At 43.3% G+C, this 14,632-nt stretch overlaps 3 protein-coding genes across 8 annotated transcripts in view; 1 reads left to right on the top strand and 2 right to left on the bottom strand.

Annotated features, from left to right (window-relative positions):
• Positions 1-1,821: 1,821 nt before the first annotated feature.
• On the bottom strand, positions 1,822-7,342 carry Hnrnpdl (heterogeneous nuclear ribonucleoprotein D like). Of its 4 annotated transcripts, none has more exons than XR_607737.3 (9): positions 6,722-7,342; positions 5,784-5,952; positions 5,535-5,696; positions 4,821-4,952; positions 4,579-4,693; positions 4,179-4,349; positions 3,802-3,895; positions 3,338-3,442; positions 1,822-2,665 (listed from the first exon to the last, which is right to left on the bottom strand). XR_607737.3 is itself a non-coding variant. In XM_008846871.3 (8 exons), the coding sequence occupies exons 1-7, from the start codon at positions 7,156-7,158 to the stop codon at positions 3,825-3,827; spliced, it is 1,257 nt and encodes a 418-aa protein (XP_008845093.1). In that variant the 5' UTR covers positions 7,159-7,342; the 3' UTR covers positions 1,822-2,665; positions 3,802-3,824. The 4 variants fall into 4 exon arrangements, 2 of the variants coding, with proteins under 2 accessions (XP_008845093.1, XP_029426177.1); XR_003851680.1 differs by having other exon boundaries at positions 2,366-2,665; positions 2,834-3,442; XM_008846871.3 differs by lacking the exon at positions 3,338-3,442.
• Positions 7,042-14,632, top strand: part of Enoph1 (enolase-phosphatase 1) — a 32,708-nt gene continuing 25,117 nt past the window's right edge. The window contains exon 1 of one of the 3 annotated variants that reach the window (XM_008846874.3): positions 7,042-7,171. Coding sequence is in view for 1 of the 3 variants with exons in the window: in XM_008846873.3 (XP_008845095.1) it covers positions 8,197-8,280 (84 nt within the window). In the remaining 2 variants the exon portion in view is untranslated. Of the gene's footprint in view, positions 7,172-8,004; positions 8,281-14,632 lie in introns of those variants that run through there. The other 2 variants (XM_008846873.3, XM_029570318.1) reach the window with 2 other exon arrangements.
• On the bottom strand, positions 7,317-8,192 carry LOC115072643. Its single transcript, XM_029570319.1, has 2 exons — positions 7,741-8,192; positions 7,317-7,511 (listed from the first exon to the last, which is right to left on the bottom strand). The coding sequence occupies exons 1-2, from the start codon at positions 8,183-8,185 to the stop codon at positions 7,354-7,356; spliced, it is 603 nt and encodes a 200-aa protein (XP_029426179.1). The 5' UTR covers positions 8,186-8,192; the 3' UTR covers positions 7,317-7,353.

Raw genomic sequence — 14,632 nt, 5'->3', positions numbered from 1 at the left:
ACCAGTGAGCCATCTCTCCAGCCCCTACCTTTTGTACAAAGTCATGGTGCATTCTTAAAATAGGTGACACTTTGTGGAGGTAATTCTACCTTTATGTGGGCTCTAGGGATTGAATTTGGGTCTTCAGGCTTCCACAGAAAGCACCTTTATTGGTTGAGCCATCTCTTCAGCCCTTCTATCTTTATTTCTTGAGACAAGATCTCTCCTGGTACCTAAAGCTTTGATTAGGCTATGATGTCTGGCCAGTGACCTTCAGGGATCCTCCTGCTTCCACCCTGCCAAGGCTGGGGTTCCTGGAATACACTGATGAGCCCTGCTTTTTAACATAGTGTAGGGATCCATACTCAAGTCCTTGTGCTTTATGTGGCAAGCAGATGAGACACCTCCCTTGCCCTACTTAAACTGGTGAAATAATTACCATTGGTTAACAACTAAATAGTCTTGGTAATGACTTGAAATGCTTTGAGTTTTTATTTTCTAATTAGCAGACTGCCTGCCCCCATTATGAACCTTCCCACCTCTCAAAAGTAGTAAGAAGGCTTTGCTTAACAAAGGCTTTTTCCAACAATGGCCCCAAAGTCCACATCTTCTAAGTAAACTAGGATGTTTATGTTTATGAAACTAATTTTCTCCACAGAGAACTTTGTTCAAATAAACGAGAAGCGTATTTCAGAATATTCAGGTTCACTTCGCATTACAGGCTCTGCAGAATTCCATTTCTACTCCCACCCCACTTCCAACATTCAAATTACTCAGGTTAGTTCTGAACTGATTAAAGATGAAACCTGATACCTGGGTCCCAGAGTACTCAACCTTGGCAAGTTCTTTGGGTTGATGGATGCTATCGACAAATCTCAAGTTCAAAGCCCCTGGAAGACCAAGTACACTCTCTCCCTTTAATTCTTAGCAAACCATCTCAGGGATCTTTAGGTATTTTCTTCAAGTCATACATATCAAGACTTAAAGAGTTTTTATTTTAAAAAGACTTTATTCATTTTGATCAGGGAAAAGGACAATCTCAATGCCAACTTGTCACCTAATTGTAAGCTTGAACTTACAGTATTTACTCTTCTAGAGAACTGTACCTACTAACTTGAACGTTCTCCCCTTCTATTCTCTATGGCTCCACGTTGAAACAATTCTTCATACCCAACATTGGTACTTGGCCATGAAACAAGACCAAGGATTTTAACTTTGATAGCCTGGCAAGTACAAATATCATTGGAACAAAGTCATAGGCATTAAAAAAAGAAAAAAAAAAAAAGACAGGTAATCAGTATAAAAAACACTGGCCTTACAAACCAACTACTCTAAATATGAACATATATGCCAATCCTGTAAGCCTTGGTGGAACCATGGAAACCACAAAACTGGTGCTACCCAGGAAGCACTTTAAATCCCTAACAGAATGTGTTTTCAGTGCACCAGTAAGAAAACACTATGTGACTCATCATACTTAAATCAACATTAACCTAAAACATAGTCTTTTCCACTGCTCCCTTCCTACATCTGAAAATGGAAATGCTTACAAACTACTCAGTTCATGCACTAATTGCATTTAAAGTGTAACTTTTCCTAAAAACCCACACAACAAATTTAATACAGCTTCCTAAGAATGCCCAAGAAAATACTTTGCTCAATCTGCTGATCGCTAACATACCAACAGAACACACCTAAACTTATTCTGCCAGTACCCCAAATTTAATTTTACACCCAAACCTTCATGGATAATCCCATACTGATGAAATCCTTGCTGCAACTATGTTTAATCCTCTTCAACCATAGCTCTTAACCAGTAAAACAGTATTCTTTCCTTGCATGTATTTACTTAAAAAAAAAAAAACAGCCATGGTGTTGATTAGCTAAAGCTTTTTCTAGCAGACAACTGATTCTTTCAAAGTCAAAATAATCTGTGAATTACACATGGTTTGTCAGATAGGAACAAAGCAAAGGTAGCTACGAATAAGCTTTGTGTTAACATGTTTTTCTTAAATTGGTGCTGTTGGGGATGGAACCTGGGGCCTCACATATTTAAGGCAAAATAACCGTGCCACGTGCCAATGAGGCACAATCTCAATCTACTAAGTGCTTTTTTTAAAACTACAATCCAAAAGCATTGTGTGCTAGAAAGCTTCCACCAATCACAATACTATGACTTAGTTTCAGTCTCCAGATATCCAGAGGGAAAAAGAACATCATTTAAAAGATGTGGTAGAAACCTCACTTTAACAGAAAAATGAAGCCTTAGACTTAAGAGCACAGAATATACCCATTAAAAAAAGGGGAACAAGGTGACACGGACCAGTTTCTCTCTGTGGACCAATACCCCATACAAAATAAACTGTGCCTTAATTATTGCTTCTTTAAAATTACATTTTTATAGAACTATGTAGTACCTGACGCAGAAAATCACATAAGGAAGCATTTATTTGAGGTTTAACATGAAATCATACAAATAAAAATTGTATAAACATAAATCCACACTGAGTCATAACACAGACAGCAAAGGACAAAGTAAAGACAAAGAAACTAATTGGCGGCTATATACAATTGGACACAATTGTGTCATGTACACTAGAAAGTCTTTTACAAAATAATCATCTTAGATCAACAGAAGATCAAGCAATCTTCAATGTCGTCCTGTAAGATGGTTTCTTTATATCTCCTAAAAACAAAAACAAAGTAATAATTAGATCTGTGCAATTCTCACAGGCTTTCAAAAGGTCCACTTTCATGAATTGTTTTAAGTCCTCACTTTATTCTTTTCTTCACTAATTAAAGATCACATGCATATTCATTAGCAAAATGCACTTTGGGTAATTGAAAAACTCACCGGAGTTCTCAAGTGATATTCAAATTCATTCATTTTAGAATACAACATGGGAATGCAATCTTCCCATAGTTATAGGCTGAGCAGATGAAGGCCTACTAGAAGCATCTCTAGTAAACCAAGGTAAAATGCCATCACAAAGGATTTCTGATAGGCTTATCACATTACAAGGAACTGCTGTGTGCATATGATCTTTAACTTATATCCCAGATTTAAAAGTTCTTGTTTTGGTTGGTAGATTTCACTATTAGCTATAAAAAGAAAAAGCAAGCATTAAATCTTAAAGAATGAACACTTAAAATGAGGTCCACAATTGAAATACAACACTAAACAGAAGACCAAAATGATTAAGCTGTAAAAAGGCATTTATGTACTTTAACTCCTGTAAAAAACCATTTAAGTTAAAGTTTAGACACTTAATTTCCAAAAAGATTAAAAAAGAAGCCAAAGTCTGAAGTTTTCCACTTTAATCTTTACGCTGGTACATGAAGTTGGAAGAGACCATACCACAGGACAGCGTTTTCTGGTGTATGCCTTGCGCTCTGCCCGCAACGTGCGACCCCCAGAGATAGACGTGGTCAGGGTGACACACGGCCTGCAATGAAGTTCCCGCTGGCGGGTACAAACAAGGTATAATGTCAGAGTTAGAAGACAACATTCTTGTTTTCCTTAAGTTGTACCCATTTCAGTACTTTACCTGTTAATAGTTCTAAAAAAGTTTAATTATTCCTCTACACCTCCTGGTACACAAAGCAAACAGAAAAACTTTTAAGTTTTTCTGTAATACTAAAAAAGGTGAGGTAAGACTTTAAAGTTAAAGATCTATAGACACTTTAGGCAAAACAGGCTCATAAAGCAATTAAAAATTAACAATTTAGTAAAGGACTACATCATATTTTTCACTTATTTTTCATTTGTCTATTGATCTTTAAATTAGACATTTCCATTCTTTCTTGCACTGGTACACACACCTGCTTTCTTCCAATGTCCTCCTTTAGTATGGCTGGTAATTATTTTGGTGATTGCCACCCCCTCTAGATGCTTTGCCGTAAGTACTCTGTTGACCTATTTTGAAAGGATACAAATTTTACTAAGAAAGTTTCCCATAAAACCTTTCCTTCCCAAACAAAACATTAAAATATTAAGTCATCTTAATAACGAGTAGTTACAAATTGTTAAATATCCTTATAATTATCAGTTACTATCCCATGACTATAACATACCACAAAACTTAACGCCAAACACCTTAATAGGAATCTCATACACACAAACAACTTCAGACTAGGAATGTACTTCAAAATTGAATTCTAATACCACTGGTTTATAAAATTAAGTTAAATATTCTTACCGCTGTAGTCTGCATATCCCTGTCCATATCCATAGTTCCCATAGTTATACCCAGTATAATCATATCCGCCATAGCCACTATAGTTTTGATCACCACCATAGGCACTATTATAATTTCCATATCCTTGATCATAATAGTTATTAAATCCTTGGTTCCAGTTTTGGCCCTGACCTGAAACAATGCACAATGATTGTTAGCAAACAACTTCTGACTCCACGACCCTAACATAAAATGATGTATTCTTGCCTTTGCCCCCTATACTGCAGTTCCAAAATCCTCCCCACTAAGCTAGCATTGTTCCATGAAGCCCTAAGGTTTCAGTCTAGTCGAGCTTTCTTACGGGCCGTTTTACCCAGCAATTTACTGTTTCAGTTTAAACAGGGATTTCCCAAGGTCTCACCTCTTCCGCGACCCCTAGCACTGCCTCTTCCACCAGCTGTAGCACCTCTTCCTCCTTTCTGCTGCTGCTGCTGCTGCCTATACACCTCTTTGGGTTGTGCAACTTTGATTTCACACTATAAGCAAACAAAAAAAAACCAAGAACGTTTACACCTATGCTCTAACACTAAGCCACCCTCCCCCCAACAGGGAGTTTCACTAAAAATATTTCTTCCAATTTTTTAATGCAATAAACCGATTTACCTTCCCAGAACCTATTTGATGGTATCTGCTTTCCAACAACTTCTTTACTGGCTCTTCATCTGTGTATGTGATAAAACAGAACCCTCTTCTTTCATTTGTTTTTGTATCCATGGGAAGTTCAATGTTTTCGATCTGAAATCAAGATGTCCATTCAGAAAGTACTCATTAATGGCAAAGAGTCAAAGGATTTAGAATGCTACAGGCCCTTTCAGGCATCAATGTAACATGTTCTGACTTCAGAAATGACATCACTACTTTCTTGTAAGTTTGTTGCATCCTTTAACAGGATTTCACACCCTAGTGATATCATAAATTTAAACAATGACCACTTTAAGTTTTGGCTTAAGTAGTGGTTTCCACTATAGCATATAAAGCAGCAGTTAAGATCCAACAACTAGAAGACACTTGATGGCATCAATGTAACATGTTCTGACTACAGAAATGACACCACTACTTTCTAGTAAGTTTGTTGCATCCTTTAACAGGATTTCATACCCTACTGTTATCATATATTTAAACAATGACCACTTTAAGTTTTGGCTTAAGTAGTGGTTTCCACTATATAGCATATAAAGCAGCAATTAAGTTCCAACAACTAGAAGGCACTTGATTCAATCTTATACCCTGAAATATTAATGAGCAGCTCTATACAAACAGGACCAAGAGAGAGTATTTTATAAATACTTCAAAGACACGTGTAAACAAACAGCCCACCTCTCCAAAGGCTCCAAAATATTCTTTAATTTGTTCTTCTGAAGTATCTGGGCTCAATCCACCCACAAAAACCTTTTTAGGGGGTTCTTTTCCTTTTAAGGCTTTGGCCCTTTTAGGGTCTATCAATTTGCCATCCAATTTGTGTTCTTTCAGTTCCAAAACCTAGAAGACAATTTGACAGGAACTTAAAAAGAAAACACACAATTTTGAAGTAACACAAAAGTTTGCACAATGCAGAACACACCCTACCTTATCAACACTAGCAGCATCTTTGAAAAGCACAAATCCAAATCCTCTTGATCTTCCAGTGACCGGATCTGTTTTAATTGTGCAGTCTACAACTTCCCCAAATCGAGACAAATACTCAGTCAGATCTTTCTTGCTTGTGTCCCAGCTCAAGCCTCCAATAAACATTTTACTAGAAATAAGTTATCAAAAAAACACAAAAAATAAAAAGAAACTTAGGGGGACCCGCCTAATGTTTACTTCAAGCCTGGAATTAAAGAGTGAAATAGGCACAGGGAAATTTACTGGAGCAAGCATTTTATGTTCTGATTACAAACACATCAACAAACCAAAAAAATGTCCAGATCGCTGTCAAACCGGAAGACCGGTTGCGTTGACACTACATACAAAACGCTTAAACTTCAGTCGGTACAGTCTTGCCGATCCGATCCCATTGGGTCGCAAAGCACTACTTCTACACAGACACGCCCCCACCCCATCGCCAACTTGAGCGCACTTTCATCTTCAGCTCCAAAGTTACCACCACCTCGGCAATGCATGGCGAGCACCGAGCACCCAGTCATCTACTGGTGCCTAAACCTACCCTAGTTTCCCCAACAGCCCCCGATCGCCGCCCAAGCAGCGACAGACACAATGAAGAGGCGGCGGCAGCTGCCTCCTGCAGCACAGCCAGGGCGGCCCTTCCCCCTTGGCCACACGGGGCGCCTGCGCACTCGGGACACCGACGCTGCCGCCCGCGTCCGCCAACCCTCCTCCCTTCCCCCAGCGTCCGCCGGCCTCTCCAGTCGCCCCGTCTTACTTTCCACTTCCCTTCAAGCTAGTGGGGTCCAGCGGGCACGCGGAGAATCGACTCGGGACAGGACTGGGGGCAGCGCGCGCTCCTGGGGGACGAAGGGCGCGCGCGGGGCTCTGGGGGAGGGGAGGTGCAGAGCGTGCGGTACCCGTCATCCTGCTGGTTCTTGCTCGCGTTGATCTTGGAGCCCTCTGCGAATTCCTCTATATTGCTGTACTCGTTCACGTCCTCCATGGTGGCGGCGCTGTCGGCAGGGGGATGCTGGCGCGTAGTACGGGTTCCGGCGGCGGCGGAACGTTGTATGGAACTGGATTTAAAATGGCGGCGGAAGAGATCCGGCCGCCGCCTGCGCCCTCCCTTTATAGCTGCCCCGCCCGCCAATCGGGAGGGCTGCTGGGCGGTGACGTGACGCGGGGTTCGGCGCGCCCCCTGCCGGGCGGAGCTGGCAGCGAGCGAAGGGAGGAGCGGGGCGAGCTGCCGGGGTGCCCGCGGCCGCCAATGGGAGAGGCTGCGTGAGGCTAAAGTAGCCGGAGCGGAGGGGAACAATGGCGGCGGCACCTGGGAGAGCCGGGGCGGAACCTCCATCGCGGCGCTCCGGGTGAGGAGCGAGGTCGCGCGGGGGGCCGGGCTGCGGGGCACAAAGGAGGAAACCCGAAAGGCCGAGAATCCGGGGCGGCGCCGTCGCAGGGCCACGGTCCCTCTTGCCTGGCAAGCCTTTTGTGTCTGGCGTCCGGTCCGGCCCACTCCAACCGGAGAGCCGTCACCCCCGCCTTGTAGCCCTCAGTTCCCCAGTGCGGAGGTGCTGCAGCCACTACCGCCGAGCGCCGCGGCCCGTTGCTCCGGGAAGGGGGCGGACTGCGCCCGGTGCTGCTGACGGGAGCTGCAGCGCTCGTCCGCCGCGCGCACGCGTGTTTTGTCCTCGCGCCGGCTGGAACCAGCTAAACAGGAAGCGGGCGCGCGTTGGCCCCTGCGTCTGCCGGGGGCGGCTCTTCTGCTGCCGCGTCGGGGCCCGGGAGGCCGAAGGGCCGTAGCCCGGGCCCGGCTGGGCCTCCGAAGCAGGCAGAGGCCGCGGAGGAGGGCGGGGCCTGCGCAAAGACTGGAGATGGTCGGAGCGCGCGTGGTGGGCGGGAAAGGGGTCAGGTGCAGTAGAGGGCAAAGGGCACTCACATCCCCGGCGCGCCTCCCGCGGGGCTCCGGTCTGCACGTGGCCCGGGCCGTTCCAGCTGGCTGCCCCAGTCTGCGGAGGGCGCGCGCTCCGGGCTCCCGCGTTCGCTTCTTTGTTCCCGCCCACGCGAGGCCCATTTGGATGGAGCGCCTTCGCGGCGCGCCTGTGGCCAATGGGCGAGTGCGCCCGGCCTGGTCCGCTCCCCGGGGCCTGGAGCTCCGCCCCTCTCCCTGCCCACGTGGTCTGGGCCTGCTGCTTGCCAGCGCTCCGGGTGCAGAGCATTGGGCGGCTCCACGCGATTCCGCGGAGCTGATTGCTAGTGCGCGCGGTGGGCAGCTGGTGGTCGCTGGGTCTCTGGTTGTTGCTGGGCCCTCGGGAGCCCGAGACAGTCCTGGAGCGCAGGCGGCGCTGCCCTTCCTTCCAGCAAGGCCGATTCCGTGGTAGCATCCGGCGGGGAAATGGTCGTGCTCTCGGTGCCCGCCGAAGTCACTGTGATCCTGTTAGATATCGAAGGTACCACAACCCCGATTGCTTTCGTGAAGGTGAGGGCGGAAGGGAGAGGGGAAGTTACTTGTGTTTTAAAACATCTGTAAAAGCCATCTAAGCGGTGCAGACTGCGTTGGAGACCCAAGGCTTAGGAAAGTCGTTGTGGCTTTGCGTCTCCTCCGTGGAATGGGGACGAGAGAGGCTGCGGCCCTTGGCGGGGGTGCTTTTCCTCGCGCCACCATCTTCTCCCTCCCATGTCCTTTCCTTTGAAGAGATGGAGAGGAGTAGGCAGAAGTGTAGGTGGACTCGGCAAAGGCTGAGGCGGGGCAGGTCAGCTGGGGCGAGGTGGGATGACGGGAGCGGCCACCTCCTGGCAGGTGTGCCCTCGCCTGGGTGACCATACACCTTGTGTTTGGTTGGGCCTGAGAGGTAGTGGTCTCGATTTAGTGGTCTTTGAGGTGGTTTCCCTCCAAATGGAAAGACTGGAGTATCAAGATGAGTTTCCAAGGTAGCTTTGCTACCTTGGGCAGCAAAAATTGCTTTTCGCCCCATCCCCCTTCTCACCCCCCCCCCCCCCCGTAAAGTGGCCGAATTGCATATTATTTTACTCCATGAGGCTTTGTGGTCTTCTGCACTGATAGGCCGAGCGATAGAACATTTCTAGATTCCATTCGCTTTCCTTAGAAAACTACACGATCTTGAAGCATCTGCCTTGAGAGTAACGTTTTCCACAGGCTCATGACTTTGCATTTTAGCAGCCTTCTTTCTTTTGTGTATTTCAGTTTAAACGCAAGCATGAACTACAGATGTGTGTAGAGTAGTTGAGATATTACAGGAAAAAAGACACAGAAAAACCCATTGTCCCGTAAACTGAGCAGCCTGTTGTAAGCTCTATTTTGGTTTATTTAGAATTACCTGTTTCTCAGGTGTGGGAGATAATGTCTGTATACACTTTTTAGTATACATACAGCTGCTTAAATTTTTTGAAACAGTCACTTTGTACCCCAGGCTGGTGTGGAACTCAGTATGTAGCCAGGCTAGTCTAAAACACCTAGTAATCCTGCCTGCAGTGCTGGGATTACAAGTATGTGCCCCAAGCCTTGCAGCTACCTATTGTTTTTTTCCCCCAAAGAATTAGAATACTTTTAATACTTAGCAAAGGTTCTAAAGATATTTAGTTGGATGTTTTTTCCAGTTTTTTTTTTTTAAATATTTTATGTGTATGAGTGTATTGTCTGCATGTGTGTAAGTGCACCGGTGTCATGCAATGCCACAGAGCCCAGAAGAGGGTTTTGGATTCCCCTGGAACTAGAGTTAAGGAGGGTTCGTAGCTGCCATGTGGGTGCTGGGAATTGAACCTGGGGCCTCTGCAGGAGCAGTCAGTGCTCTTAACCGCTGAGCCATCTCTCCAGCCCTTTTTTTCAAGTTTTTAATTGTTAGAGATATGTGGGAATAATCAGGATTGCCCAAATGCTGATAACTGACTTTTTTCTTATAACAAAATAATTGCCTTCTTGCTTTTCAGGAAAGAAAGGGTTTGGTTTTTTTTTTAATTAAAATTTTTTGGTCTTTTTGAGACAGGATCTCCCTGTAGCCCCAGCTGGTCTGGAACTCTCTATGTAGACCAGGCTGGCCTTGAACTATATCAGCCTGCCTCTGCCTCTTGAGTGCTGGGATCAAAGGCATGCGCCACCCTGGCGACCCTGCCCGGCTGAAAAAAAGTATTTGTAGGTATAGAGCCCCAGCTCTATTCTGGCTCTTGCTTTCCATTGTCCTAGGATACCAGGAATAATGACAGCAGAGGTGGTGGTGTGACATGAGATATGCACCATTCTTGGGAAGCTGATTTGGAGAATAAGATACCTCATACAGATCAGTTTATAACAAAGTGTGAAGTCTTTCCCCCACCTTTTTCTCTGTCTTCCATTCGACCACTGTGAGCCACTTGTTGGAATCTTTGTGCCTAACTTACTCTGAAATCTGACCTAATTAGAGTTCGATAATATAATATATGCAGATTCAAGGTTGGCTGCAAAACAGTGATTTAAGAATCTCTTTTGGAAGATAGTTTTTAGCAGTTAAAGTGGTATGCCTTTGTAATCCCATCTTCTCAGGGGGCTAAGGCTGGAGGATTTTGAGGTCAAAGTCAGCCAGTGCAACAGGGCAAGACCTCATCTCAAAATAACTAAATATGGGGATGGTGAGATGGCTCAGTGCTTAAGAGCATTTGCTGCTTTTCCAGAGGCTCTGGATTGGGTTCTAGCACCTGCCCACACTTAAGTGCTGAACATACATACACTCGGGCACAAACACATACACATGAAAAAAAAAGAGCTGGCTCTAAATAGTGTAGTTTCTTGGGCCTGTTCTATAATATTTTATTCTATTGTTACACATGAACCTGTCAAAATCAATATTTCTAAAAGTATGTTCAGAAGAATGTTAGTTCTGTGGGTGTTTATGCTAATTATACAGAAAAATTCCAGTAGACAGACTTGGGAAATGCTAGTCTGAACAAGTTTAGCTAGGTTTCTCTATGGCATTACTTAGAGCCTTTGTCTCTGCACTCGTGTGTACATACACTCTGAGTCTTTAAGATAGTGGCATTTCATAAATTGAACAATAAATATTTAGAAGTATCTCAAGGACTACATTTTGAACACTTTAAAAAGAAAGACTGAATCCTACCCTTCTCAAACGTCTAATCATGAAACAGAGTTTAAAGGTGTTCTGCTTTGCACATAGAGTAGGTGTTTGAACTTGCAGTCTTGCTTCCTAGGAATGAGAGGGAATGTTGAGTACTATGTACATCTAGAATATTTGACTAATCTTCAAGTATTGTGTGTGCACTGCCTGCATTTTAATAAGGCTCTGAAAAGTGGAATAAAATACCTAGAATTTGAACCCAAATTGTCATACTCAAAAACTCTTATTAATGGAACTGAGGGAGTATAGCTCATTTGGTAGAGTGCTTACCTAGCATGCACAAGGCCCTGGTTTCCATTCCCAGTATAACATAAAACCAGGTGTGGTTTGAAGGTCTGTAATCCCAGCACTCAGGATGTGGAGGCAGGAGAATCAGAAGTTTGAGGTCATCTTTGCCTACATAGCAAATTTGAGACTAACCTGGGCTACATGATAGACTGTGGATTGGGGTATGTATGACAACAACTTTGTTACATTATTGCATTTAACATTTTTAATGGGCTCAGTGTTTTATCTGGTCTTTTTTGCTTGGTTGCTATATATGTTAAATGATGCAATTGTTATTAGAACACGTTAGTCAATATTAAGTATTTTAAAAGTATATGGTAAACAAATTTCAGTTCATACTACCTTTTGATGATAAGATGTAAACCTTTGGATGAGAATGAGTATAGTTGTCTTTCCATTTCTGCATGGTTGATTCTATGGTTAGTGTATATTGTGAAAATGGGAGTATTGCCCAAAATTGCTCTTTAAGGAAGTCAGATGCAGCCAGTTCTTACTTACTTTAAGGGTGAAACTTAGGCTTACTTTCCCTTGGGTATCAGATGAAGAGGTTGTTTGGGGCATTGAATGATACCAGTGTGATGTCAACCTCACACTGAGCCACTCATACTTTAAGACACTGGGGAACTGGGATTGTCCTTGGGACTGAATACCCTCATTGATGGAGTAGCACACAGATTGCTGGCACTGTACTTTTTCTCTTTTTGTCACTGGACAATTAAAGTTCAGTGTGTATATGGGTGTAAACGTGTATACTATAATCATTGTAAATGTATACAATACAGTCTGGGATATGAGATCTCATAAACCTTCCTAGTTTGGGAAGTGGTATTCTCTATTGTTTATCTACCTCTGTTGCTTCAGCCCCCAGGTTCTGGGCAACATCAAAAAGTGGTTTTAACTACTAGCTGTTGTGTCTTGTTTTCTGAATCAGAAATATTCCCATTTCTAGAGCAGAAAGGGCTCCTGGCTAGCACCATCTTGAGAATGTTGTAACTGGTTAAGTAATAATACTTGTTGAAGAAATTGAAGCCTAGAGAGAGAACCCATGTGAACATCATGACACACTGGACCAAGCAGCTGTAGAACTCAGCTTTCCTTCCATGTTCCCACGCATCTTTGTCCTTAACTCCACCAGCTTTGTACCTCTGTCTCTGGGGTGGTTGTTCTCAGCTACTGACTGATCTTTCACATTGCTGATCTCAGCATTTTTTGGTTGCGTATGTCAGCTGCATTGGAGCAGGCAATGTCAGTATAAATTATGTACACATTTCTGTACGATTAAATTTAAAAATTGTAATGTAATTGAATTGTTATTATTGGTTTGTATAAATGAATGTTGTATCATTGAATCATCTTGGGGGCACCTTAGGGGATACACGCACAATAGAACAACCACTTGATCTTTGTCTGTGGTGATGTAATACGCACTTTTTACGCATTGTGTCACTGTAGTGTTTCTAGCCTGTAAGTCTCTGAACTGACACCATCAGCAGTCCTTATCTTATTCAGGAAACTTAAGCTATTGTTTCTGAGCTTGGAGAAAATGATCTCCTGTTTGGTAAAATGCTCTGGATTTCATGTTTTTCCTTTTGTTACATGTAATGACAGCTGTGATAGTTTCATTCTATAAAGTTTGAATACTATTGAGTACTGAATCATAGCCCCTAGAGGAAAAACAAGGGTCAGTCCTTCGAGCCTCTGGTTATATTTTCATCAACTGATCAATACATAGTCTTGTTCTATGTATTTCCATTTGCCCAATTTAATATGTATTATTTTGTTAATACTGTAGTACAGCCAGTGGCACTGTAAGCAGTGCCTTATACATGAAGTTCATCTGACAAGCTTGTATTTTCTGAACAAGGCATATCAGAGCCTTGTTGAATTGAGGAGCACTAGATAGCGCTTGAGCTCTTTGTTTCAGGGCCATTTTTAAAGCAGAGTTCCCAACAAAATGTGGGTAGCAGGACACTAGAAGGATCCTAGGAAAGCCACTGGATTGTTGTATGGGAGCTTAAGTAGGCATCACTGTTCATCCTCAACTGAGTGTGTGGGCATCTTTCCATGAAAACTTTTAGCCACTAGACACATGTCTAAAAATGACCTTGAAAGTGTCATGCTGATTTTTTTTTTTTTTTTTTTTTTTGCTAGACATGGTGACATAAGCCTGTAATGCCACCCCACTGGAGAGACTGAGGCAGGAGAATTGTGAGTTTCTAGGCCAACTTAGGCTACATAGGGAGACCCTGTCTCCAAAGAAAAAAGTTGACTGTAGTGTAATATTTCCAAGAAAAGGCTTGGAGTCTCTGTGGTTCAAAATTACTAGTTTGGTTCTTTGCTACACAGCAAATAGACTTACCATGGCTCTTTTTTTAAAATTATTTATAATGTTGAATATGATCTGAAAACATTTTTAAAGATTTGACAGTTAAATTTGTTTTTCCTTTTTTGTTTTTGAGAGTCTCACTATGTAGCCCTTGACTGGCCTTGAACTCCCAGAGATCTGCTTGTCTGCTTCTTAGCACTGAGATGATAGATGTGTACCACCATGCCAAGGCTCAGTTAAAAATTTTTAAATGTTTATTTATTTGTGGGGTGGTGCATGTGTGCATTTAGGTCAGAGGACAACTTGTGGGAGTAGTTCTATTCCTTCTACCATGTGGATTATGGGGGTCAAACTCAGGTTGTCAGGCTTAGCCACAAGAACCCTTACCTGCTGACCCAACTCGCTGGCCTAGGTTTTATAAATGATTGTAATGGTGAGGTTATTAAAGACAAGTGCCTAGGGCTGGATTTTTCAACTTTGAGAATTACATACTTTGCAATTTTGAACAAGAGGGAAAATACTACTACTGAGGCAAAATTACTATGAATATACTTAATAGTAACAGAACAGTAACTGCCAGATTAACTTTAAAAAATCTGTTTTTAAGTCCAAAAATCTCTTGGCGATGGCTCAGTCAGTAAAGTGCTTAGCTCATACCTACAATCCTAGCACTGGGAATGCAGAGACAGGGGGATCTTAAGGGCTGGCCAGCCAAACAGCCAGCTCCAGGTTCAGTGAGTCTACTCTGTCTCAAAGATAAGGTGGGGAAACAATTGAGGAAGACATCTAATACTGATATCTGGCCTCCAGATGCACATGCACCCACCCATACATGCATTTCCCTCTCCCACTAATCTCTTGGAGAATCCACACTGTTAGAAATATTCAAATGGAATATGGTATCAAAATCCCAGAGAGTCTGTTAGTGAGTTGTGCCTCTTGAAGCCTGTGAGGCTTGGATTTGATAGAGTTGGAACTGAGTTCTTTGCCAACAGTAAAGCCTCTTTGAATCTCAGTTTTGTTGTCTATTAAAAGGATTTACCTTGAAGAAGTTTTAGATGGATTCAAGGAAATGTAAATTCCTTCCC

Source organism: Nannospalax galili, unplaced genomic scaffold (genome assembly GCF_000622305.1).
Source record: "Nannospalax galili isolate Female #2095 unplaced genomic scaffold, S.galili_v1.0 scaffold763, whole genome shotgun sequence".
NCBI lineage: Eukaryota > Metazoa > Chordata > Mammalia > Rodentia > Spalacidae > Nannospalax > Nannospalax galili.
The sequence above is the reverse complement of the archived record's forward strand: the minus strand, read 5'-3'. Positions and strand labels throughout refer to the sequence as shown.